This window comes from Gymnoscopelus microlampas (genome assembly GCF_963454915.1).
Source record: "Gymnoscopelus microlampas genome assembly, chromosome: 2".
Taxonomy (NCBI): Eukaryota; Metazoa; Chordata; class Actinopteri; order Myctophiformes; family Myctophidae; genus Gymnoscopelus; species Gymnoscopelus microlampas.
Window position 1 is genome coordinate 58,889,137 of NC_139939.1, and position 25,543 is coordinate 58,914,679.

At 41.4% G+C, this 25,543-nt stretch overlaps 2 protein-coding genes across 2 annotated transcripts in view; one reads left to right on the forward strand and one right to left on the reverse strand.

Moving 5' to 3' along the window:
• Positions 1–3,955: 3,955 nt before the first annotated feature.
• On the forward strand, positions 3,956–5,605 carry LOC311056023 (EH domain-containing protein 1-like; the record flags this gene model as incomplete). The annotated part of the gene is made up of 1 exon (XM_084072364.1): positions 3,956–5,605. The coding sequence occupies one exon, from the start codon at positions 3,956–3,958 to the stop codon at positions 5,603–5,605; it is 1,650 nt and encodes a 549-aa protein (XP_083928490.1).
• A 6,345-nt stretch (positions 5,606–11,950) lies between these two features.
• The window catches only part of LOC311056032 (uncharacterized protein), a gene marked incomplete at its 3' end in the record, with an annotated part of 55,188 nt that continues 41,595 nt past the window's right edge, over positions 11,951–25,543 (reverse strand). Inside the window, exons 16-31 of the mRNA XM_084072374.1 lie at positions 24,937–25,085; positions 24,758–24,830; positions 20,960–20,992; positions 19,410–19,715; positions 19,006–19,038; positions 18,613–18,912; positions 17,825–18,130; positions 17,080–17,421; positions 16,670–16,987; positions 15,760–16,065; positions 15,368–15,667; positions 14,562–14,867; positions 14,166–14,465; positions 13,402–13,734; positions 12,636–12,727; positions 11,951–12,514 (exon numbers count right to left, since the gene is read on the reverse strand). Of these exons, the coding sequence (XP_083928500.1) occupies positions 11,951–12,514; positions 12,636–12,727; positions 13,402–13,734; positions 14,166–14,465; positions 14,562–14,867; positions 15,368–15,667; positions 15,760–16,065; positions 16,670–16,987; positions 17,080–17,421; positions 17,825–18,130; positions 18,613–18,912; positions 19,006–19,038; positions 19,410–19,715; positions 20,960–20,992; positions 24,758–24,830; positions 24,937–25,085 (4,061 nt within the window). The remainder of the gene's footprint in view (positions 12,515–12,635; positions 12,728–13,401; positions 13,735–14,165; positions 14,466–14,561; positions 14,868–15,367; positions 15,668–15,759; positions 16,066–16,669; positions 16,988–17,079; positions 17,422–17,824; positions 18,131–18,612; positions 18,913–19,005; positions 19,039–19,409; positions 19,716–20,959; positions 20,993–24,757; positions 24,831–24,936; positions 25,086–25,543) is intronic.

The window sequence follows — 25,543 nt, forward strand, 5'->3', positions numbered from 1 at the left end:
ACCTCAGTAGTGCCACCGGCTGATCATCTCCATGCCACGTCCCATTGATGAAGTTATTTGTTAAAAAGTAGCCCAGACCAAGTATTGAGTGCAGAAATTAGGATTTGTAGAAAAACACTTCTAGCTCGGATTCTTCTTTTTATATTATTATTTTGATATATGGATTTTTGATTTTCATGAGCTGTACATGTCAAATATTTCACTTTATGCACAATGACTCTAGAATATATGAAAGTTTCACTTTTTGAATTATATTACGGAAGAAAAAAAAACATTCCACAATATTCTAACTTTTTTTAGTTTGATTTTTATTTATGGGTCAGTATAACCAAGTCAAAAAATCATGTCCATAATCACAAGGTTATACATCGATGCTTATACTATGAAATAAATATTAGCCAAAAAAACATTTTATTTTGAATACGGCATACTTGACACACGTTGTTGAAGGTTTGTTACAAAAATGTCCTGTTCTACACTGATTTTTTTTTTTAAATAAAATGGACTATGAAAATACTCATTCCCTGATATGTGTTTTTGCCCATCTTAGTCAACAAAACAAAGTTATTATAATTCATTGTTATTATTGAATGATTATCTTCATACCCTGAAAGACATAACACTACAGCCCAGACTGATTAAATGTGATTCCTTTGAAAAGTGTCTGGATGCATACGTGTTCCAGCAGACGAGGTCGCCCACGGACAAGGTAACAAGCTCACGTGGTCACTTTCCAGCAGACTAGGTCTAGCAGCATTGTAACCACTGGGGGCAGTTACGGGTTGAGTTATACAAAGAACAAGAGGTGGAGTTCTATGTATTCTGTACCAATAAGTAGCTTCAGGCCGATGCATACTACACTATTAAAGTCTAAATACAAATCGGCTCCGTCCAGACTAAAATATGATGTCATTCAGAGGTTTCCGGTGGGAGGTCCCCATCCTAGATTTGCCTCTTCAGTGCCACAGATATGTTGTGACATCCTGTAGCCATTTCAGGAACATCTGACCAATCACAGTACCTGAACCAGTTCAGCTCTCCTGATTAGTCAGATGTTGCTGGCACCGCAAATATTGCCTTTGTTTTTGTTTCTGCAGTGTAGCGACTGTACTCAGCCAAGCATATGCTAGCCTGCCTATTCTGTTCCTGCTTCACTACTGTCTCTTTGCGTTTTTTTTTTTATGTGTGTGCACTTGTTGTTTATCTCACTAAGACCGGGGACGCGTCTGTGTCATTTCTTTGGCTATTCAAAAATAACAGATATACAAGCTCATAGCGCGGCACCGACTGTTTAGTTTTTTTAAACTTTTTTTTAGTTTTTGAAGAATTGCCTCCTGCCATGCATAGCCCACAGGGAACATACCCTCAAAAAAAAAAGTTCACAGTTAACTTTAGTCTCATTTGACATTCATTTAAACAGAACAAAATCCTTAAAACAGACTTTCTTTCAAATTAAGATGGCGAATGCAAAGACTGCATGCTTTCTTATGTGAAGACGCCTTTACTGAAAGCTGTTTACTGAAGTCCTCCAATAACCCTACCCTAACCTTAACCCTAACTTAGATGGGTAATTATAACAGAGTTAAAGTTACACTATAGTTCAAATAAAGTTAACTTAGATGTATAAATATAAGGGAATTAAAGTTAAAGTTAACTAAGATGGGTAATTATAACAGAGTTAAAGTTACACTATAGTTCAAATAAAGTTAACTTAGATGTATAAATATAAGGGAATTAAAGTTAAAATTAACTAAGATGGGTAATTATAACAGAGTTAAAGTTACACTATAGTTCAAATAAAGTTAACTTAGATGTATAAATATAAGGGAATTAAAGTTAAAGTTAACTAAGATGGGTAATTATAACAGAGTTAAAGTTACACTATAGTTCAAATAAAGTTAACTTAGATGTATAAATATAAGGGAATTAAAGTTAAAGTTAACTTAGATGGGTAATTATAACAGAGTTAAAGTTACACTATAGTTGAAATAAAGTTAACTTAGATGTTTAAATATAACGGAATTAAAGTTAATTTAGATGGGTAATTATAACAGAGTTAAAGTTACACTATAGTCCAAATAAACCTAACTGTTTAAGGTTAAACTTAGATGCCTAAATATAAAGGAGTTATAGTTACACCAGAGTTCAAAATAAACCTAACTCTTTAAAAATGAAAATAAATAAAGTTAAACGTAGATGTTTAAATATATAGGAACCAAAGTCAAAACTTAACTGGGTTAATACCAAATAGCCCATATAAGCTTAACTATTTAAAGTTAAAACAGATAAAGTTAACTTGGATGTTTAACTATAAAAGAGTTAAAGTTAAACTTAACTGTTCAAAATACAAATTAGTCCAAATACACTTAACTAGTTAAAGTCAAAACAAAAAAAATAAAATAAAATAGGACCTTTTAAAACTATACATTTTGGTATGCGGTCCAATATAGAAAAGACTCAGGAGATTGGACGTTCCTGCCATGCATAGCCCACAGGGAACATACCCTCAAAAAAAAGTTCACAGTTAACTTTAGTCTCATTTGACATTCATTTAAACAGAACAAAATCCTTAAAACAGACTTTCTTTCAAATTAAGATGGCGAATGCAAAATTTCTTTAGGCTGCTTTCTTATGTGAAGACGCCTTTACTGAAAGCTGTTTACTGAAGTCCTCCAATAACCCTACCCTAACATCAGTAATATTATACCCGCCTGGGGAGTCCCAGGTACGATTCCAGGCCAGGCCAGCAATGTGTCGATGTGTGTCCCTGAGCAAGACTCTTAACCCCAATTTGCTCCCCGAGCAAATGGCTGATCACTGTTGTTATAGGATGGGTAAATGCAGAGGACAAATTTCACGTATGTATATATACATATACAGTGACAAAAAACACCCCAGGGAGTGGGGACAATTTATTATGAAAAAAAACCTGTAACTTCTGTAAGATTATGCCTACACCGGAGAAAATACATTTTCCGCAAAAAGTAGCATTAGATCATGGAAAATCAACTGTCAGCAGTGGGATTTCAACCCGAGGATGATGTATTGGGAGTCTAATGAGTAACGCGGTATGCCATTGCGGCAAATAGTAGCTTGTGGTTGTGGGAGTTACTTGATTGTGACGCCACTCCGTCTATCTGTCTGGGAAGTGACTGGGGGTGTGGCCAACTAACTAGCAGTACTAACGCCACTCGCTGCAATGATTAGTCAATGCTAGTTTTATGTTTTAGTCTTCTTTACAGGAAGATATTTGAAGTACGTGACACGTGACGCCAGAGCTAGTAACTGACGCTATAAATAAATTGTTGGTACCGACGGCGATTCGCAAGAGCATTTATTTTCCTGTGACCACGCACTTGCGTACTAGTTATGCGCACCCAAGTATATGGCCATATATGGGCAGGCTGATTAGTTTTTGCCTGTTGCCATGGCATCAGGCTCTCTCTCTCTCTCTCTCTCTCTCTCTCTCTCTCTCTCTCTCTCTCTCTCTCTCTCTCTCTCTCTCTCTCTCTCTCTCACATGCATACATGCTCCACCCAATCCAACTCAATGTCATATTTGAATATTATTCAGTTTCTCTCTCTCTCTCCTTTTTGTCACCTGGAGCCTTGTGATGCCACCAGAGGAACATATTTCACGAGAAAAGTGTGCTCCTCGGAGCACAGGTCTCCGCCAGGGTTGACTACCCAGGGCCCGCAAACTTTGGAAGGCAGTCATAGCCACCTGTAAGCCTGTATGGTAACAGTTTGTGTTGTGATGACGTCAAACCAGAGCTATGGTCTGCCTATAAAGGGCTTTAAAGATGACATATTGCCGTCAACTCCATCCAACAAAGACAGGAGCAAGATATATATATATATCAATACTTTCCAGCAGGTGAGCTGTGATAGAAACCGCAACATCATTAAACATAGGTTTGAAACTGACAACACTACCGGAGAAAGCCAAGGCCACCATGTTCAGGAAGAATATGAAGAAAAATCCTGAGGTGTTTAACAACGTGTCAGAGGGGCTGCGGCGACTGTACCGGACAAAACTCTTCCCCCTGGAGAACATGTATCGATTCCACGAATTCCACTCCCCGGCACTGGAAGACGCCCATTTCAACAACAAGCCCATGGTGCTCCTGGTGGGTCAATACTCCACCGGGAAGACCACCTTCATTCGACACCTGTTGGACCAGGACTTCCCTGGCATGAGAATCGGCCCCGAGCCGACGACGGACTCTTTCATCGCGGTGATGCACGGTGAACAGGAAGGTGTGATACCAGGCAACGCTCTGGTGGTCGACCCCAAAAAGCCCTTCCGCAAGCTGAACTGTTTTGGAAACCAATTCCTGAATAGGTTCATGTGTGCACAGATGCCTAATTCAGTCTTGGAGAGCATCAGTATCATCGATACCCCCGGAATCCTTTCAGGGGAGAAACAGAGGCTCAGCAGAGGTTATGACTTTGCGGCTGTGCTGGAGTGGTTCGCCGAGCGAGTAGACCGCATCATCCTCCTGTTTGATGCTCACAAGCTGGACATCTCCGACGAGTTCTCTGAAGTCATCCGAGCCCTGAGGAACCATGAAGACAAGATGCGTGTGGTACTCAACAAGGCCGACCAGATCAGCACCCAGCAACTGATGAGGGTCTATGGCGCCCTCATGTGGGCCCTGGGCAAAATCATCAACACGCCTGAGGTGGTGCGCGTGTATATCGGCTCGTTCTGGGCCCAGGCGCAAATGGTCCCCGACAACAGGCAGTTGTTTGAAGCAGAGGAGCAAGACCTGTTTTTGGACATTCAGACCCTGCCGCGCAACGCAGCCGTGCGCAAGCTCAACGACCTGATCAAGCGGGCTCGCCTCGCCACGGTGCACGCCTACATCATCAGCTCCCTGAAGAGCGAGATGCCCAGCGTTTTTAGGAAGGAATCCAAACAGAAGGAGCTCCTCTCCAACCTAGGCTTGATCTACCAGAAGATCGAAAAGGAGCACAAGATCTCTCGCGGGGACTTCCCCAACATCAACAAGATGAGGGAGCTGCTGGAAGGCCAGGACTTCTCCAAGTTCCCGTCGCTGAAGCCCAAGCTGCTGCAGAGAGTGGAGGACATGCTGGCCAACGACATCGCCCGCCTCATGACCGTGGTGCGCCACGAGGAGGCCTCCATGCTCTGCCCCTCAGTCAAGGGCGGAGCCTTCGAGGGCCCCACGAGGGGGCCTTTTGGTCTGGGATACGGCGTGGGGGCAAGTGAGGGCATCGATGATCGGGAATGGGTGGTGAGTCGCGAGAAGCCCACCTACGACGAGATTTTCTATGCTCTCTCTCCCGTCAACGGTAAGGTGTCGGGCGCGGCGGCCAAGAAGGAGCTGCTTAAGTCCAAGCTTCCCAACACAGTCCTGGGGAAGATATGGAAGCTGGCCGACATGGATAATGACGGCTTCCTGGACCATGAGGAGTTCGCCCTGGCCAACCATCTGATCAAGGTTAAGCTGGAAGGTCACGAGCTTCCTGCCAATCTGCCTGAACACCTGCTGCCGCCGTCCAAGCGTGCGCCGTTGCTGGGGGCCCAGTTATCTGGAGGCAAGATGAGCAGCCTGGAGAGCAACCGTGTCACAGCCTAAAGAGCTACGTGTTGCCTAGAACAGTGGTCCTCAACCTTTTTTTTGGCTCAGGGAACCCCTGTAAAGGACTTTGAACTACTGTACATAACCATTGCATTTCATTGCTAGTTTATAGCACCTTACATTTATGTCATATTATGGTACATAAATATGAAAGTCTTTACCCCTAAGATAAAAGATGTCACGAGGAACACTTGAGGGAATATCAATTTCCATTAGGGTGGACAACAATGATTCAAATTGAAATTGATGATTCAAAATATGCTCCTCATTGACTTACATTGTGCTGTGAAACAGCTCTCAAAGTCACTATTTTAGCTCGTCTACGAACACAAACAAAGCTGATTCAGACAATATAGAACATCACCAAACCCACTACTGTTTATTTTTTTGTAAAGAATGTTAACTTCCTGTTGATTTTACAATTTGAAGATCCGGATCCGGATCCAGTCCGGGGTTTCTTAATAAAAATAGCAAAATCAACAGGAAGTTAACATTCTTATTAAAAAATCAGTACTGAGTTTTGAGATGTTCTATATTGTCTGAATCAACTTTGTTTGTGTTCATTTATGTGTGAAAAGAGTGACTTTGAGAGCTGTTTTACCGTACAATGTAAGTCAACGAGAGGCATATTCTGAATTCTCAATTTCTAATCAATGGAGCAATTATTTTTGATTTCTTGTCCACCTTTGGAGTTACATCATGGCAAGTTAACTACACAACCCAAACCTCTACCAAAGTGGTCTTGCCCTCTAAGAACAGCTTAGCAGTATTTTTACTACCAAATTTGTACAGCTGTCCACTGTAGGCAAAGGCTGAATGATCCCAGAGTCTTTCTGGAAGAAGCTGTGTAGAAGGCACGCTCAGCCGGTCTCTTTGTCAAACACACTGATGTTGTAGTCAGGTAAAAACATCTTTATCCCAATGATGGTGGCAGAGTGACCTGATGATAAAGGTGGTTGAGTGTTAATTCACTGCCAGATTTATTTCTGGCTGTGTTTGCCCACTGCCAGCAATTTCGTATTTTTTGTAACTTTCAACAGGTCACAAAAATGTTTTATTCATTATGATCGCAAGTCCAATCGTTTGTAAACACACAGGCTATACGTCCACGTCACCCAGACAACACACATTCCGATCGGCTCGGAGTCCTTCTCATGCAGCCCTGTGTAAACACACCATTTCTCGTCACGTCTCGGCACGGTTCACTCATTTTTTCAGCTCGCCACAGAAAATGTACGTCCCTTATGATCGCGTGTACAACTGTTTGTAGACACACAGGGTAGGTGTGTGAGTGGCCCAGAGAACACATTTTCAATCCGCGACATTCCATTCTCCGGTAGTAGCAGTTTGTAAACAACGAGTCTGACGGAGAACGGCGGAGAAAAACAAAGCCGAGAAGATACCCGTCCATTGCACATACAGTACTCCTGGGGTGGAGCCTGTCAGCGGGGAGTGTTGGGCTGGAGGAGTAGTACGAAGGCTCTATGTCCTCTCGGTGGGAGCTCCTCACTGGCAGGTGAGGTTCTAAAGTATGTGAACCTATGCTTTCTCCTTTGCTGTCTGCTTACATTCATTAATCATTAAAGAACATGAGCAACTTGAGCTGTGCTGAATCATGTTGTACTGAGTGAGTGACCTCCTTTCATGTTTTTATGATGTTACAATTACAATTATGTCTTGTATCACTGCACATTTCTCTTATAGTTAAACCAGAGTTCAAAATAAACCTAACTCTTTAAAAATGAAAATAAATAAAGTTAAACATAGATGTTTAACATTCTTATTAAAAAATCAGTACTGAGTTTTGAGATGTTCTATATTGTCTGAATCAACTTTGTTTGTGTTCATTTATGTGTGAAAAGAGTGACTTTGAGAGCTGTTTTACCGTACAATGTAAGTCAACGAGAGGCATATTCTGAATTCTCAATTTCTAATCAATGGAGCAATTATTTTTGATTTCTTGTCCACCTTTGGAGTTACATCATGGCAAGTTAACTACACAACCCAAACCTCTACCAAAGTGGTCTTGCCCTCTAAGAACAGCTTAGCAGTATTTTTACTACCAAATTTGTACAGCTGTCCACTGTAGGCAAAGGCTGAATGATCCCAGAGTCTTTCTGGAAGAAGCTGTGTAGAAGGCACGCTCAGCCGGTCTCTTTGTCAAACACACTGATGTTGTAGTCAGGTAAAAACATCTTTATCCCAATGATGGTGGCAGAGTGACCTGATGATAAAGGTGGTTGAGTGTTAATTCACTGCCAGATTTATTTCTGGCTGTGTTTGCCCACTGCCAGCAATTTCGTATTTTTTGTAACTTTCAACAGGTCACAAAAATGTTTTATTCATTATGATCGCAAGTCCAATCGTTTGTAAACACACAGGCTATACGTCCACGTCACCCAGACAACAAACATTCCGATCGGCTCGGAGTCCTTCTCATGCAGCCCTGTGTAAACACACCATTTCTCGTCACGTCTCGGCACGGTTCACTCATTTTTTCAGCTCGCCACAGAAAATGTACGTCCCTTATGATCGCGTGTACAACTGTTTGTAGACACACAGGGTAGGTGTGTGAGTGGCCCAGAGAATACATTTTCAATCCGCGACATTCCATTCTCCAGTAGTAGAAGTTTTTAAACAGCGCGTCGGACGGAGAATGGCGGAGAAAAACAAAGCCGAGAAGATTTCAGAGGGAGAGTTAAACAGGGAGCAGCACCCTAACGTTCAGTGTGTATTGTTACAGTATCAGTAATGTTCAGTGTGTATTGTTACAGTATCAGTAATGTTCAGTGTGTATTGTTACAGTATCAGTAATGTTCAGTGTGTATTGTTACAGTATCAGTAATGTTCAGTGTGTATTGTTACAGTATCAGTAATGTTCAGTGTGTATTGTTACAGTATCAGTAATGTTCAGTGTGTATTGTTACAGTATCAGTAATGTTCAGTGTGTATTGTTACAGTATCAGTAATGTTCAGTGTGTATTGTTACAGTATCAGTAATGTTCAGTGTGTATTGTTACAGTATCAGTAATGTTCAGTGTGTATTGTTACAGTATCAGTAATGTTCAGTGTGTATTGTTACAGTATCAGTAATGTTCAGTGTGTATTGTTACAGTATCAGTAATGTTCAGTGTGTATTGTTACAGTATCAGTAACGTTCAGTGTGTATTGTTACAGTATCAGTAATGTTCAGTGTGTATTGTTACAGTATCAGTAATGTTCAGTGTGTATTGTTACAGTATCAGTAATGTTCAGTGTGTATTGTTACAGTATCAGTAACGTTCAGTGTGTATTGTTACAGTATCAGTAATGTTCAGTGTGTATTGTTACAGTATCAGTAATGTTCAGTGTGTATTGTTACAGTATCAGTAATGTTCAGTGTGTATTGTTACAGTATCAGTAATGTTCAGTGTGTATTGTTACAGTATCAGTAATGTTCAGTGTGTATTGTTACAGTATCAGTAATGTTCCTGCTGTTTCTCTCCATCAGGCCTCATCCATGAAAGCAGAAACCTGCTGTGCTCCATGGAGCATCAATGTGTGATCCAACACATGACCTGACCTCTGTAGTCTCACATACTGTAGCCAGAGGATCCCATATCTCCACCTATCTCCATCTACCAATCATCTGAATGCATTTAAATTCATTGTATGGGATTGGACGACCGGTGAAGGCCACCGGTGACAAAGCCACACCCACTGTTTTTCTTTTTTCTTTTACGACTTTTTACCTTTACTGTGTTTACCACACCCACTGAATGACTCCGCCCAGTTGTTTACCACACCCACTGAATGACTCCGCCCAGATGAGGAAGGACCGCCCTCTGTCCTTCACATTAGTTTTACAATGCAGGTTTTTTTTTTAGGGATGCTCCCATATGGACATTCTGAGAAGTTACCCATGTTTAAAATAACTGCTGCGCCGATAGCCGATACTGATCATTTTTTGGGGGGGTTTGTTTTGTCATTAATTCCCCCTTTTGTGCCAGGGAAACAATTACATCTTTATTATAAAACATAACTGTTGTGAATCTCCAGCTTGGTAGGCTGCAGATAACCAACAACAACAACATAGCAATGCACAAATGATGATATCACAACAACACTGATGACATCACAACAACACTCATGACATCACAACAACACTGATGACATCACGACCACACATAAACATGTGTGTCAACTTAACGATATAAGGAAAATATCATCTGCTACCGATATAAACCATATCTGAGCATTTTATTGTCCTTTTTAATGTCATTGTTTGCACCCAGCTCTAGCCCATACAGATCTAGTCAGCAGACGTCCAGTAGGCAGACATCTCTGAAAGTCTGGCTACGTGAGACCAAGGTTTCTCCAGAGTAGATTTTCCAAATGATTTGCTTAATACAGTAGTTGTAGCTTTATTGTGTTTGGTTGACTCTAACGTTGACGTATACTTTAATCATCATTCTAAAATACATGAACCTATGCTTTCTCCTTTGCTCTCTGCTTACATGCATTAATCATGAAAGAACATGAGCAACTTGAGCTGTACTGAACCATGTTGTACTGAGTGAGTGACCTCCTTTCATGTTTTTATGATGTTACAATTATGTCTTGTATCACTGCACATTTCTCTTGTTCATCCGTATGAGTTTTCTCTCCTGATTGGATAGAATTGGTATCCTGACCTGAAAATGAATTCTGTCTTTACTATCACAATATAGAGCTATTTAACACTGTTACTGAACAAACACTTTATTACAATGCTAACTATAAGAATGTAGAACTATTTAACACTTATTTTAACTAAACAACATCACTTAAACCCACCTTTAAAGCTGACAGAGAATGTACTGTGACCAAAACAGAGAGCAGATGTCTTGAAAGGACATGAAGTCCCATTTAGCAGAATAGATGAGTCATTGCATTCATGGTAACCATGACAACGTCCTGTACTACACATAACACATTTAGGAGAGGAACACTTCAGCAGGTTCATCTTTATTGACTTTTATTTTCTTATGGTAACAAACATTAAACATCAAACATCAAACATACATGGTTGGATGGATCCTATAGGCTCATCCATAATGGTTTGAATGGTTGGATGGATCCTATAGGCTCATCCATAATGGTTTGAATGGTTGGATGGATCCTATAGGCTCATCCATAATGGTTTGAATGGTTGGATGGATCCTATAGGCTCATCCATAATGGTTTGAATGGTTGGATGGATCCTATAGGCTCATCCATAATGGACCAAGTTCAAAACGAGAAATCCAACTCAGATGATGTTACATAAAACATAAAAGGAGAAGTAATAAAATAGAAATAAGAAAATATTAATATACATTGAGGGCCTTATTTTGCACCCTGCGCTATGCGTTGGCACAATGTGCTATCCATTAATTACGCACAAGGCAGCTGGTGCTGCCCCTAAACGCTTAAAGCCAATGACACCTGGCACGCTGATGGGTTTTATTAATCTAACAGCCAAACCACACCTATGCATAATGTAAGGGGTAGCTCAGGTGTTTTAGGGAAAAGGATGGTGGCACAAAATAACAACTCAGCCACGGGAAAGCCCCTTGCACGATACTAAATCCCCAAATAGTGGGTAAAGTGACTTGGGCGCAAAATAGGGCCCTGAGAGCTCATAAATAATCTAAAGATACTATAACTAATCCAATAAAAACAATAAGATATATTGTTCATAACAAGCCTTGTTTAAAAACAGCAATAAAACTGCTGATTACATTACACAATATAAACAAACAGGCAAAAAGCATGACTGTAATTAACAATAAATTATAATGCTACCTTATTATTAAAAAGCTGTGTTCAAAAGACGTAATACTTAAACATCTAAAAGTAAGAAGTGAATTGTAAAAAGAGTATACATACATAATTTATTAACACATCTCCACATTCTATTGTGCCAATAGAAACACATTAATAATTAGTAATGAGATCAATAGTTGTGTAGCTCAGACTCTGATGGTTCACTGTGTGACAATCTATGACCTGAATGACTAATGAACAATGACACAAACACCTGGGCTGCATAGACATGTATTGTGTACAGTAGGATCAATAGATGCATTTATTGATAACTAATTACTGATAGTTATAATGACTTGATGAAACACCATGAGGGTGAAGACAGACATTGTCCAATGTGATCTGATCTTCAAACACAGAGCTCTTGTTCCCTGTAGGTGTCATTGTCTTCTGACTTGTATCCTCATGAATATTTTAACTGAAGACTTTATCTGCCTCTTCTAAACCTCACTTGGTCTTTCTGGTATATTTACAGTTCAGTATAAATGTTCAAACCTTGACTGAGGTGATGGACAGTTATGTGATGGATGTGACATCCACCTCATACACGTGGTGTCCTGGTTCTTCACTGGGTCCAGCTTCAGACCCTCCCGGTAGATCTATGTCGTCATACTGGTCGTATTCTGTCTCTTCACTGGGTCCAGCTTCAGACCCTCCTGGCAGATCTATGTCGTCATACTGGTCGTAATCTGTCTCTTCACTGGGTCCAGCTTCAGACCTTCCTGGTAGATCTATGTCATCATACTGGTCGTATTCTGTCTCTTCACTGGGTCCAGCTTCAGACCCTCCTGGTAGATCTATGTCATCATACTGGTCGTATTCTGTCTCTTCACTGGGTCCAGCTTCAGACCCTCCTGGTAGATCTATGTCGTCATACTGGTCGTATTCTGTCTCTTCACTGGGTCCAGCTTCAGACCTTCCTTGGAGGTTTATCTCTTCATACTGGTGGTATTCTGTCTCTTCACTGGGTCCAGCTTCAGCATCGGAACCAACAGTGTTGTAATAAACCATCTCAACGTTCTCCCGTCCTACATTATAATAAACTCTGGTCTCCACTCCTGCTCTCCGCCCTCTGGTGGCCTGGAGAAACACAGCAGCAATCCGATCAGGTTCTCTTCAATACAAACAGTGGAACTACTTCATTTAAATTCCGGTCTGGTATTGAAGATGAATAAAGATTGAATAAAGACGTATACATTACCTTCCAGACACGATAGAGGATATAGCTTATCACCACCAACAGCAGCACAATTACGACTGTAACTTTGAGGATGTTAGATGTCAGATGAGAAGCTGTGAGATAAAATATTCATATCAAACATCAAGTAAAGATCAACTCTCACTAAAGGAGACATCCGTTCATTTTTAGTGTTATCTTTGATATGTGGCAAATCACTCACCAACGTAGAAATGCCCATTGAGTTACTCCACAAATCCCCCTGTCGTTATACCGTTGGCATAATAGGAGGCGCGAGCATAGCCCAAATTCGCCTATTTTAACAAATGCAAAGTCTGTTTTTTTTTCTCCTAGCACTCATTGTGGAGCCCCATGATACCCTTACAGGCGATGAAAGTCCCGACAAGCTAACCGCTAATAACAGAACGAGCTAACGCTGGCTGCTTATCTCTCTGCCTGGCAACACCAGGTTGCCAGGTCCGGAGAGAAACAAGCAACGAGCGTTAGCGTTATCACAATGAGTGCTAGGAGAAAAAAAACAGACTTTGCATTTCTTAAAATAGGCGAATTTGGGCTATGCTCGCGCCCCCTATTATGCCAACGTTGGGGGTCGACAGGGGGATTTGTCGGGAAGATAACACTAAAAATGAACGGATGTCTCCTTTAAAAATGTGTATTTTATGTAATTATTTAACATTTGTTAATTTATGTCATATTCAAGCCTGCTTTATGTTATTTGCTTGATTGAGTTACATATTGTGTCTTGAAAAGTCATTGTAATTCTGGTTACCTGTGACGGTGACAGAGAGGAACTGGCTCTTATAGTAGAAGTCTGTTGAGTAAACATTGATGTGATAAATACAGCTGTAGTTTCCTTGGTGGATGTGGTTTGCTGCAGGAAACAGGAAGTTGGCAGAGTGATTGACAGCTGGCTGGGTGTAGTTGTGTGTTGTGTTGGATCCAGTGAAGCTGAGGTGGAAGGAGCCTCCTGGATACTGTGGCTGGATGGAGCAGCTGATAAAGAAACTGTGACCCTCCATCACCTGTGGCCCCTGACGCTGGCCCTCAGAAACCCCGTTCATGGAGGAGGAGAAGAAGGTGATGTTTGAATTAAACGGCAGATCTGTAACAAGACAGAGGTGATTGACTGAAACAACAGATTTATAAACAGAGAGAGAAAATGTCAATAAGGTCAAATGAGACAAATATCTTAATATTGGAAATTAATTATAAACATCATTGTCTCTAAACAGACAGATGACTCATTGTGATTCTAAACTGAGGAAAATCTTAAACGTAAAGACTCAATTTGCAGCTCATTTATCAAGAATCATCAGTACACAAAACTAAATTACATTTCAAATCAAAAGTTATTGGTTAAATGTAATGAAAGAAGAACATGCATTTAGGTTTTCATTTATCCTAAAACTGAAGTGAATGTGCAAACAACATACATTAGGCAGACAGACAGACAGACAGACAGACAGACAGACAGACAGACAGACAGACGGATAGAAGAATGTAAATATGCCTTTGAGGAAGTCACTGTTTTACCTGAACAGATCACCTCCAGTCTGGCAGTGGAATTACCAGAAACCTTTGTTCCACACTCTCTCAGTGAAGACTCAGACCCAACACAGGAAGATGAAATCCACCAAACAGGTTCACGTGTAAAACCAGAATTCCACTTTCTTGAAAAAGCAGAGCCACAGTCCAGCTGTCTACACACTACATATGATGACTTCAGGTTCCAGTCAGACCAACCATCCACTGGTCTCCACTCTCCCTGGTGTTTCATCTCCAGTATACCAATGCAGTTACTGATTCCTCCCAACAATCTGACATCAGCAGACTCTGTACAGAGTCAAGACAATTAAAGACATTAAAGAAAAAAGTTATATTAATTTCATTAGAAAATAATCTAAACCAAAAATATAGTTTGTATTTTACCTAAGCAGGTGAGTTCAACTGTCTTGTTAGGTGAGCTGGTGTTACTAGTTGAGTCTGAGGTTCTACAGTTCAGGAGAACAGACTCGTTGCCTTCACACTGGAACTCTTTGGTCCACATTGAAGTGTTCACTTCTCCATAGAGCGCCCCCTGGAGGACTGAAGGAGCCCCACAGCCAAGCTCCCTACAGACCACCTCTGCATCCTGCTGGTCAAAGTCACCTTCATACACTGAGACCCACGACTGATTAGACTTCACCTCCACTCTGCCTGAACACAAACTAGTCCCATTCACCAACCTCACAGACTCTGGAGAGAGAGAGAGAGAGAGAGAGAGAGAGAGAGAGAGAGAGAGAGAGAGAGAGAAAGAGAAAAAGAGAGAGATAATACATTTCAAGTCGTACACTTGATAGGCTGATGATAAAAAGCATGATTGTTGGGGGTATTAACAATCAGACTTACAAATTACTCACTACAAAGTAGAGGCTTTTTCACTCTCATTACTGCTGTTCAAACAAAACAACAAATTCTCACCCTGAACACTGGAGGAAGTTGCCGTCACAGACCCACAATAATATATTTATTATTGTGATATCACGATAATGACAATATTGTTGCATCACTACAAAACAATATATAGAGTACAAATACATAAACACATTCATATTTAGTTCTTATCCTCCTGGGGTTGCAGTTGAGGGGGTGCAGCACCCAGGGCTGGGGTTGCGGCCGTACCCTCAGCACCCCTACTTCCTGTGGCTGCGAAACAAACTGTAAATATTACTGTTGTTGAAGTAGTAGTTAGTTACCTGAACAGATCACCTCCAGTATGTACAAGGAAGTAGCAGACATCTTTGTTCCACACTCCCTCAGTGAAGACTCAGACCCAACACAGGAAGACATAATCCTCCACGTAGGTTTATGTGTAGATCCAGAACTCCTTTCTGTTGAAACAGCAGAGCCACAGTCCAGCTGTCTACACACTACAGATGATAACTTCAGGTTCCAGTCAGACCAACCATCCACTGGTCTCCACTCTCCCTGGTGTTTCATCTCCAGTAGACCAGTACAGTTACTGGTTCCTTCCACCAACCTGACATCATCAGACTCTGTAGAGACAAGAAAGTAAACATAGAAAACCCAAATTATTATGTTCATTATAAAGTGATAATCCAAACCTAAAGTGTAGTTTGCTTTTTACCTGTGCAGGTGAGTTCAACAGTCTTGTCAGGTGAGCTGGTGTTTCTAGTTGAGTTAGAGGTTCCACAGTCCAGGAGAACAGACTCATTGCCTTCACACTGGAAGTCTTCGGTCCACACTGGAGTGTCCACTCCTCCATAGAGCGCCCCCTGGAGGACTGAAGGAGCCCCACAGCCAAGCTCCCTACAGACCACCTCTGCATCCTGCTGGTCAAAGTCACCTTCATACACTAAGACCCACGACTGATTAGACTTCACCTCCACTCTGCCTGAACACACACTAGTCCCATTCACCAACCTCACTGACTCTGGAGAGAGAGAGAGAGAGAGAGAGAGAGAGAGAGAGAGAGAGAGAGAGAGAGAGAGAGAGAGAGAGAGAGAGAGAGAGAATTTAATGAATCCACTATTGAATATATATGAATCCATTATGGATGCATTTTGATATCTAAACATTTCAAAGGCAAGTATTTTTAATGAACCCTTAAACACACACAAATAAAGACAAATAGCAATATACTCAGTTTAGAATAAATTAATACATGGATATACATAATAAATAAATAAAAAACACATTCATAATTAAGTAATGTGGAAAAAAAAATTAACTAAAAACTACTCATCATCGTCAGATCCTCCCCAATAGCTCATAGGAGACTAATAGTCCCCCCACCACCGCACACACACACACGCGCACACACACACACACACACACACACACACACACACACACACACACACACACACACACACACACACACACACACACACACACACACACACACACACACTGATAGAATGATGAATGTATAGGAAGACAAACAAACAGATGGACAGACAGACAGACAGCTTGAGTGACTGTAATGAGTGACTGTAAAGATTGCTGTCATTGTTCAAGTCATTGTTTTTCATTACCTGAGCAGATCACTGTGGGTCTGCCTGTAATCAAACCTTTCCGTTTGACACCAAAAGTCTCCATTATGACACAGTCGCTCAGTGAAGACTCAGAACCAGCACAGTAAGGTGTAATCCTCCATACAGATTGATGTGTAAAACCAGAACTCCTTTCTGTTGAAACAGCAGAGCCACAGTCCAGCTGTCTACACACTACAGATGATGACTTCAGGTCCCAGTGAAACCCACCATCCACTGGTCTCCATTCTCCCTGGTGTTTCATCTCCAGTTTACCAGTACAGTTACTAATTCCTCCCACCAACCTGATATTAGCAATCACTGTAAAGAGTCAATAGAGTAAACATTAATGCAATGCAATTACTTATATTATAGAATATTCATCCGAAGCAAGGAAATAGCTTGTCTCTTACCTAAACAGGTGAGTTCAACAGTCTTGTTAGGTGAGCTGGTGTTACTAGTTGAGTTTGAGGTTCCACAGTCCAGGAGAACAGACTCGTTGCCTTCACACTGGAACTCTGTTGTCCACATTGGAGTGTCAACTTCTTCATAGAGCGCCCCCTGGAGTCCTGAAGGAGCCCCACAGCCAAGCTCCCTACAGACCACCTCTGCATCCTGCTGGTCAAAGTCACCTTCACACACTGAGACCCACGACTGATTAGACTTCACCTCCACTCTGCCTGAACACACACTAGTCCCATTCACCAACCTCACAGACTCTTGAGAGAGAGGGTGTGTTGGTTTAACCTGGAGAGCTGAGGAAAAAAAACATAAAATAAATGAGTTTCACTTTGACAGAGTGCATGGATCCTCCCTACCAATACAGCAGCTTGTTGATGTGTTGAAATACAGGACAAGATATCCTTGGTTTATCCTGTTTGATGCTATTTATTGATGAAAATAAGTTGTATACAGGAATATAATTTAACAGTTTGTTTGATGATTGCAAATAACTTTCATTTTGTCACCTTCTGTGATTCTAATTATTGCATCTTGCCAAGAGATAATCCATTGGACTGAATTGAATTTGTATATTAAGATTTCTTCACTCTCCTAATGTTATTACACATGTATGCAGCACTTTTAGATTCATATCACATATAAAAGTTCAGATTTTAATTAGTAATAGTCCAATAAAAGGTATAGTTTGTCTTTTACCTGAACAGGTGAGTTCAACAGTATTGTCAGGTGAGCTGGTGTTTCTAGTCGAGTCTGAGGTTCTACAGTCCAGGAGAACAGACTCATTGCCTTCACACTGGAACTCTTTGGACCACATTGGACCCTCCACTTCTCCATAGAGCGCCCCCTGGAGGACTGAAGGAGCCCCACAGCCAAGCTCCCTACAGACCACCTCTGCATCCTGCTGGTCAAAGTCACCTTCACACACTGAGACCCACGACTGATTAGACTTCACCTCCACTCTGCCTGAACACACACTAGTCCCATTCACCAACCTCACTGACTCTGGAGAGAGAGAGAGAGAGAGAGAGAGAGAGAGAGAGAGAGAGCGCGCATTATAATTTAAAAGAGTTATTTATATTAAACCACAACAATGGATACATGAATCTGTAAAGAATGCATCTGGAACTTTACATACTCTATTAAGTCTAAACATAGGTCTGCTCTACCATCAAGTCATGTGACTCAATATGCATTTATCTTGTAAAAAAAAATAAACATCACAAGACAACTTAAATTACGAATGGAGTTCTTTACACGTGTCAAATCACTATTTTAAATGGACAGAATAAATGGTGAACTCCAGATGAACAGAAATGGCACATTCTGAATGCATTGTGATGAAACAACTTTTAAAAGCCACACAGACATGCATACATAGAGGGACAGATGGATGCACAGTAGAGACAAGCTATAGTGTGTGTGTGAAAGAGAGCAATGATATAAGAGAGTGTAAAGATTAGTCATTGTAGAAGTCATTGTTTTACCTGAACAGTTCACCTTCAGTGTGACAGTGGAATCATAAGACTTTACTGGTCCACACTCCATCAGTGAAGACTCAGAGCCAACACAGGAAGATGGAATCACCCATCCAGCTTGACGTGTAGAAATAGAAGTAAATTCTGTTGAGACAGCAAAGCCACAGTCCAGCTGTCTACACACTACAGATGATGACATCCTGTTCCAGTCAAACCAAGCCAACAATGGTCTCCACTCTCCCTGGTGTTTCATCTCCAGTATGCCATTACAGTTACTGGTTCCTCCCACTAACCTGACACCATCAGACTCTGTACAGAGAATAAGCAGTAACAAGCATTACTTTAATTAAAATATCTTCAGGACTGTAATCTATTTTCAGTTCTTCTTTCATCTTTGTTTACCTGTTGAGTTGTGTGTTGGTTTAACCTGGAGAGCTGGGGAGAAAAATCATCAATTAAATGAGTTTCACTGTAACAGAGTACATGGATCCTCTTTACCAATACAGCAGCTTGTTGATGTGTTGGAATACAGGAAAATATGTCCTTTGATTATCCTGTTTGATGATATTTATATTTATATTCAAAGGCTGGGAATGAGTGAATGATGAAATGTATGACTTATATAAAAACAGATGAAAATAACATTTATACAGGAACACAAATTGACAGTTTGTTTATAACAAACAACAGTAATTGAATTGAGCGATGTCATAATGTAATGTTAACCTATTATGCAGCATTTATCACATAAAATACTTAATATTCTGGCAAGTAATAATCCAAACCTAAAGTTTAAAGTATCTTACTTAAGCAGGTGAGTTCAACAGTCGTATTAGGTGAGCTGGTATTTCTAGTTGAGTCTGAGTTTCCACAATCCAGGAGAACAGACTCATTGCCTTCACACTGGAACTCTTTGGTCCAGAGTGGAGTGTTTACTTCTGCATAGAGCGCCCCCTGGAGTACTGAAGGGACCCCACAGCCAAGCTCCCTACAGACCACCTCTGCATCCTGCTGGTCAAAGTCACCTTCATACACTGAGACCCATGACTGATTAGACTTCACCTCCACTCTGCCTGAACACACACTAGTCCCATTCACCAACCTCACTGACTCTGAAGAGAGAGAGAGAGAGAGAGAGAGAGAGACAGAGAGAGATGAGTGCAGGTGCAGGTGCCGTCGTATGCAGTGTTCATTATAATTTAAAATATGAATTTATTTAACCAGAGCAGAAGTTACATGAATCTTATATGAATGCATATAGAACTTTAAACACATCAGATACAGGTTGTTTAAGTGTACCTCTGTACACAATTAATAGATACGCAACAATATATTTTTTTTACAGTAAGCCCATAAACAAACTGAATTCATATTTCAATACTCAAAGAGAAAGAAAATAACTAACATGACACAATGTCCTCTAGAGCTCATATACGTCTAACTAACATGAAACAATGTCCTCCTCTAGAGCTCATATACGTCTAAGCTCCATACTCTAAGTCTAAGACTTGACTAGAGCTCATATACGTCTAAGCTACACAAGTCTAAGACCTGACTAGAGCTCATATACGTCTAAGCTACACAAGTCTAAGACCTGGCCACAAGACACCTTAAATAACTATTGGTGTTCTTTACACTTGTTTAATCACTGTTTAGACAACCAGTATAGTTACTGGTTCCTCCCAACAACCTGACATCATCAGACTCTGTACAGAGTAAGCATTAAAGCAGTATTACTTTCATTACAACTAGGGCCGGGACTTTATCGCGTTAATTTCGATCAATTAATTACATAAAATGAATGAAGACGTGCCGCATAGCCTGCTTGATAATGTTGGCTGGGCAAATCATAATCTGTAATGGATGCCCCCCCCCCCCCAGGAGGGGGTAAGCTGGGGGGAGGGGGTGCGCGATTTGTATTAATAATTCATTAAACGACTCGAAATCTACAAAGTAACTTGTAACTAAAGTTTTCAAATAATTGTAAAAGTAAAAGTAAAATATTTGCCTCTGAGATATAGTGGAGTTACTGGAGTAGAAGTAAAAGTATTATTACTTATTTTACTTATTACTCGAGAGTCAAGTGCAAATACCTCAAAATTGTACTTAAGTACAGTTCTTGAGTACATGTACTTAAAGATGTATAACATCTTTGAAAAAAAATGCTTTTCACTGTTCTCAGGTCAAATATTGATATGCGATTAAATGCGATTAATTGCGATGAATTAATTACAAAGCCTCTAATTAATTAGATTTTTTTTTTTTTAATCGAGTCCCAGCCCTAATTACAAAATTACATCATTTTATTACAACACTGTAATCTATGATCAGTTGTTCTTCTTTCATCTTTGTTTACCTGTTGAGTTGTGTGTTGGTTTAACCTGGAGAGCTGAGGAGAAAAATCATCAAATAAATGAGTTTCACTGTAACAGAGAACATAGATCCTCTCTACCAATACAGCAGCTTGTTGATGTGTTGACATACATCCTTTGTTTCTCCTGTTTGATGATATTTATTTGATATTCACAAGCTGGGAATGACTGATAATTAACACATTCCATGCCAGACTTTAATATCATAATGTGCTCACCACTTTCCAGCGATTTATTGTTTGTTTTTTGTTTTTTCACCTCGCCACAGACCTCGCTAAATACCTTATGATCGCGTGTTCAACTGTTTGTAGACACACAGGGTAGTTGTGTGAGTGGCCCAGAGAATACATTTTCAATCGGCGACATTCCATTTTGCAGTAGTAGCAGTTTCTAAAACCCGTTTCAAACAGCGTTCAGCGCGGAGAAAAACAACACCGAGATACTGGCGATTAGGCGGAAGCTTTAGAGCGGCGGCAGATGGGAACGAAAATCTTCGATTGACGTCATTTCCGTATCCGGCTACAATCCGTGCTACAATGAAATGTGTCACTGCGAGAGAGTGCTACAATGAAATGTGTTACTGTGAGAGAGTGCTAAATGAAATGTGTCACTGCGAGAGTGCTACAATGAAATGTGTTACTGTGAGAGAGTGCTAAATGAAATGTGTTACTGTGAGAGAGTGCTACAATGAAATGTGTTACTGTGAGAGAGTGCTACAATGAAATGTGTTACTGTGAGAGAGTGCTACAATGAAATGTGTTACTGTGAGAGAGTGCTACAATGAAATGTGTTACTGTGAGAGAGTGCTACAATGAAATGTGTTACTGTGAGAGAGTGCTACAATGAAATGTGTTACTGTGAGAGAGTGCTACAATGAAATGTGTTACTGCGAGAGAGTGCTACAATGAAATGTATCACTGCGAGAGAGTGCTACAATGAAATGTGTCACTGCGAGAGAGTGCTACAATGAAATGTGTCACTGCGAGAGAGAGAAAAAAAAAGACCCCTTCGCGTAGGCTACGCGATTGGCACGCTGCGGCTTTATTTAGGTTCGCGATTGGCATGCAATGTGTTAATGATGAAATGTATGATTTATATCAAAATAGATTAAAATATAAAATATGTATACAGTATTGACAACAATTTTAGTAAATATGGATTGTTGATAGAGCAAATACGGTGAACGGCGACTAAAGACCCATGAGGGAGGGAGGGTACGGGTTGACTAAAGACCCATGAGGGAGGGAGGGTATGGGGTGACTAAAGACCCATGAGGGAGGGAGGGTATGGGGAGGAAGTTGAGTGTTGTTCAAAACTGAACCATCCTTGTCCGTAAGTTGTGTGTTAAATGTTATGTTGGGTGTGAATTGTTTTGTATTGCACTGTTTGTTCCTGTATGTAAGGAAAAAAAATAGTCTCACTGTATATCCTTTTGCTACATCTGCCCTTCCTATCACATTTGACAGTTCATATTTTGGACACTAATAAAAAACAAGCCATGCACCTGCTACTCTGTGTGGTGTAACTTCATCTTATGTCATGTGACATCATCAAGGTGTTGAAGTTTGTCATAAATATCAAGCAGACTGTGTAGGTTGTTGACTGAAGCCAATGGTGGTAAAAGTACTCAAATTCTTTACTTAAGTAAAAGTAAAGTAAAGGTATAAAAGTATTGGCATCAAAATGTACTTAAAGTACCAAAAGTAAAAGTACTAAAAGGTTTGAAAATAGCAGATCGCATCGCAAAGCGTTGTGAGCTTGTAGGTCGGCTATTTTCAAATAGCCTATTTATAAAATAGAGCTAAAGTGGTTCATGTATGTTTTATAATGTAATAATCTAATATCTAATATCTAATATCTAATATCTAATATCTAATCTAATCTATCTAAATCTAATAATCTGCAAAGTAACTAGTAACTAAAGTTTTCAAATAATTGTAGTGGAGTAAAAGTAAAATAATTGCCTCCGAGATGTCGTGGAGTAGAAGTAAAAGTATTGGAAATTGGAAATACCCCAGTAAAGTAAAAATACCTCAAAACTTTACTTAAGTACAGTACTTAAGTAAATGCACTTTTAGTTACTTTACACCACTGACTGAAGCTGACTACAGTCTTCCTGTAGCTTCATCAACTCTCTAAGGTTACACAACACACAACTGTCCATTGTTCAGTACCAACAATGTGTGTGTGTGTGTGTGTGTGTGTGTGTGTGTGTGTGTGTGTGTGTGTGTGTGTGTGTGTGTGTGTGTGTGTGTGTGTGTGTGTGTGTGTGTGTGTGTGTGTGTGTGTGTGTGTTCACCTGGGTCGCTCCTACCAGGTGAAGCTGGGAGGGTCTGTGTCAGAACCACACAGGCTCACTACTGGGGTTCCCCAAGGCTCGGTTCTGGGTCCTCTTCTCTTCTCTCTCTACACTACATCTCTTGGTGCTGTCATCCGCTCCCATGGCTTTTCCTACCACTGCTATGCCGATGACACCCAGCTGATCCTCTCATTCCCCCCCTCTGACACACACGTGGAGGCACGCATTGCTGCTTGTCTGGCTGACATCTCGGAGTGGATGTCGACGAACCACCTGAAGCTCAACCTGGACAAGACCGAGCTGATGTTCATCCCGGGGAAGGGCTGTCCTCACCGAGACATGGCCATCACCATTGAGAACGCTGTGGTGACGTCAACTCGGACTGCGAAGAATCTGGGTGTGACCCTGGACGATCAACTGTCGTTCTCGGCTAACATCGCATCAGTGACACGGTCCTGCAGATTCCTCCTCTACAACATCAGGAGAATTCGGCCCTTCCTCACGGAGAAGGCAGCCCAGGTGCTCATCCAGGCTCTTGTCATCTCCCGCCTGGACTACTGCAACTCCCTCCTGGCTGGCGCTCCGGCATCTGCCATCAGACCCCTGGAGCTTGTTCAGAAAGCTGCGGCTCGTCTGGTGTTCAACCGCCCCAAGTTCTCTCACACAACTATCCTTCTGCGTTCCCTGCACTGGCTCCCCGTAGCGGCTCGCATTCAGTTTAAAACCCTGGTGCTAGCCTATAGGGCAGCGAAAGGAACAGCTCCCTCTTACCTCCGGGTATTGGTCAATGCCCACAACCCTTCCCGACCACTCCGGTCGGCCACCAAGGGGCGACTGACTCCCCCGCCACTCAACGGTCCTTCTGGTCGATCGACACGGTCACGACTTTTTTCTGTTCTGGCCCCACAGTGGTGGAATGAACTTCCCACTGATGTCAGGACAGCAGAGTCACTGCCCATCTTTCGCCGCAGGCTGAAAACCCACCTCTTCAGGAAACACTACCCTTCCTCTTTGCCTGGCCTACTTGTTTTTAACTAGTTGTACGAATGCTTGTTTTATTGTTGAATTGTTTATTGGATCTTGTTTAGTCAATACAATTATTTGTTTTTAGCTCCTGCTCATTTGACTACTTTGTCTCATCTGTTTAAGGAAATAGGTAGCTGATATATTGCACTTTTACCTTAGCGCTAGGTATGCTCTTGGTTGCTTGTTATTGCAGAAAATGCACTTATAACCTCTGGTGATTAGTAGCTTTCGTTCCCTACCTTTGTTGATTGCACTTATTGTAAGTCGCTTTGGATAAAAGCGTCTGCTAAATGACTGTAATGTAATGTGTGTGTGTGTGTGTGTGTGTGTGTGTGTGTGTGTGTGTGTGTGTGTGTGTGTGTGTGTGTGTGTGTGTGTGTGTGTGTGTGTGTGTGTGTGTGTGCGTGCGTGCGCGCGCGCATGTGTGTGTGCGTGTGCATGTGAGGTCTCAACTCACAGCAGTTCTCACAGTCGTCTATCGTGTCACATTTCCAAGACAATGGAATGCACTTTTCCTTCTTACAAACAAACTGATGGGGGAGACAGAGGATTATGTTTAGAATCAGTAAAGTATCAAAAGCAGACATGAGACATAAAGTCATACAGCGTAACACAAGTGAAGGCGAGGTGAATCACCTGGCTGGCAGTGCAGTTGGACATGCACTGCTTGCCATCAGCTGCCAAGTAGAAGTGGGCGGGACAGGAACACTTGTAGCCTCCTCCAGGTGAGAGCAGACACAGGTTACTGCAGCCTCCATTGTTGGTCTGACACGGGTGACCGGCCACTGCAGGGTGGAGAAAACATGCACACATGGAACAAACATGAGAACACACACCTATATGTTAGAATAAAGCAATAAGCCACACCAGGCTGTGGTTTAATGTGAGTTTAGAGCAGCTATGAGGTGTTGTTAGGAACGATGCAGAGCAGAGTGACTACAACCCTCTAACTGTTCTACAATCACTGTAAACCACCACCTCACATGGTTTATTACCAGGGGTGCACATCGCGCATGCGCACCCAAAATAAATAATGCGCGGCACATCAGACGACGCAAGCAAAAAGCAAAGCAAAGTTTGTTGTTTACCCAGGGTGTCGGACTAAGCACGAAGCTCGTTTCCAGCCGGACCCTGCATGGAAGCCTTGCTCAAGGGCTATTCAGCGGTGATTCATGATTGATGTGATGAATTGGGGAATCGAACTAGGGACCTTCCGGTATCAAGGCCGCCCCTCTAACCACTA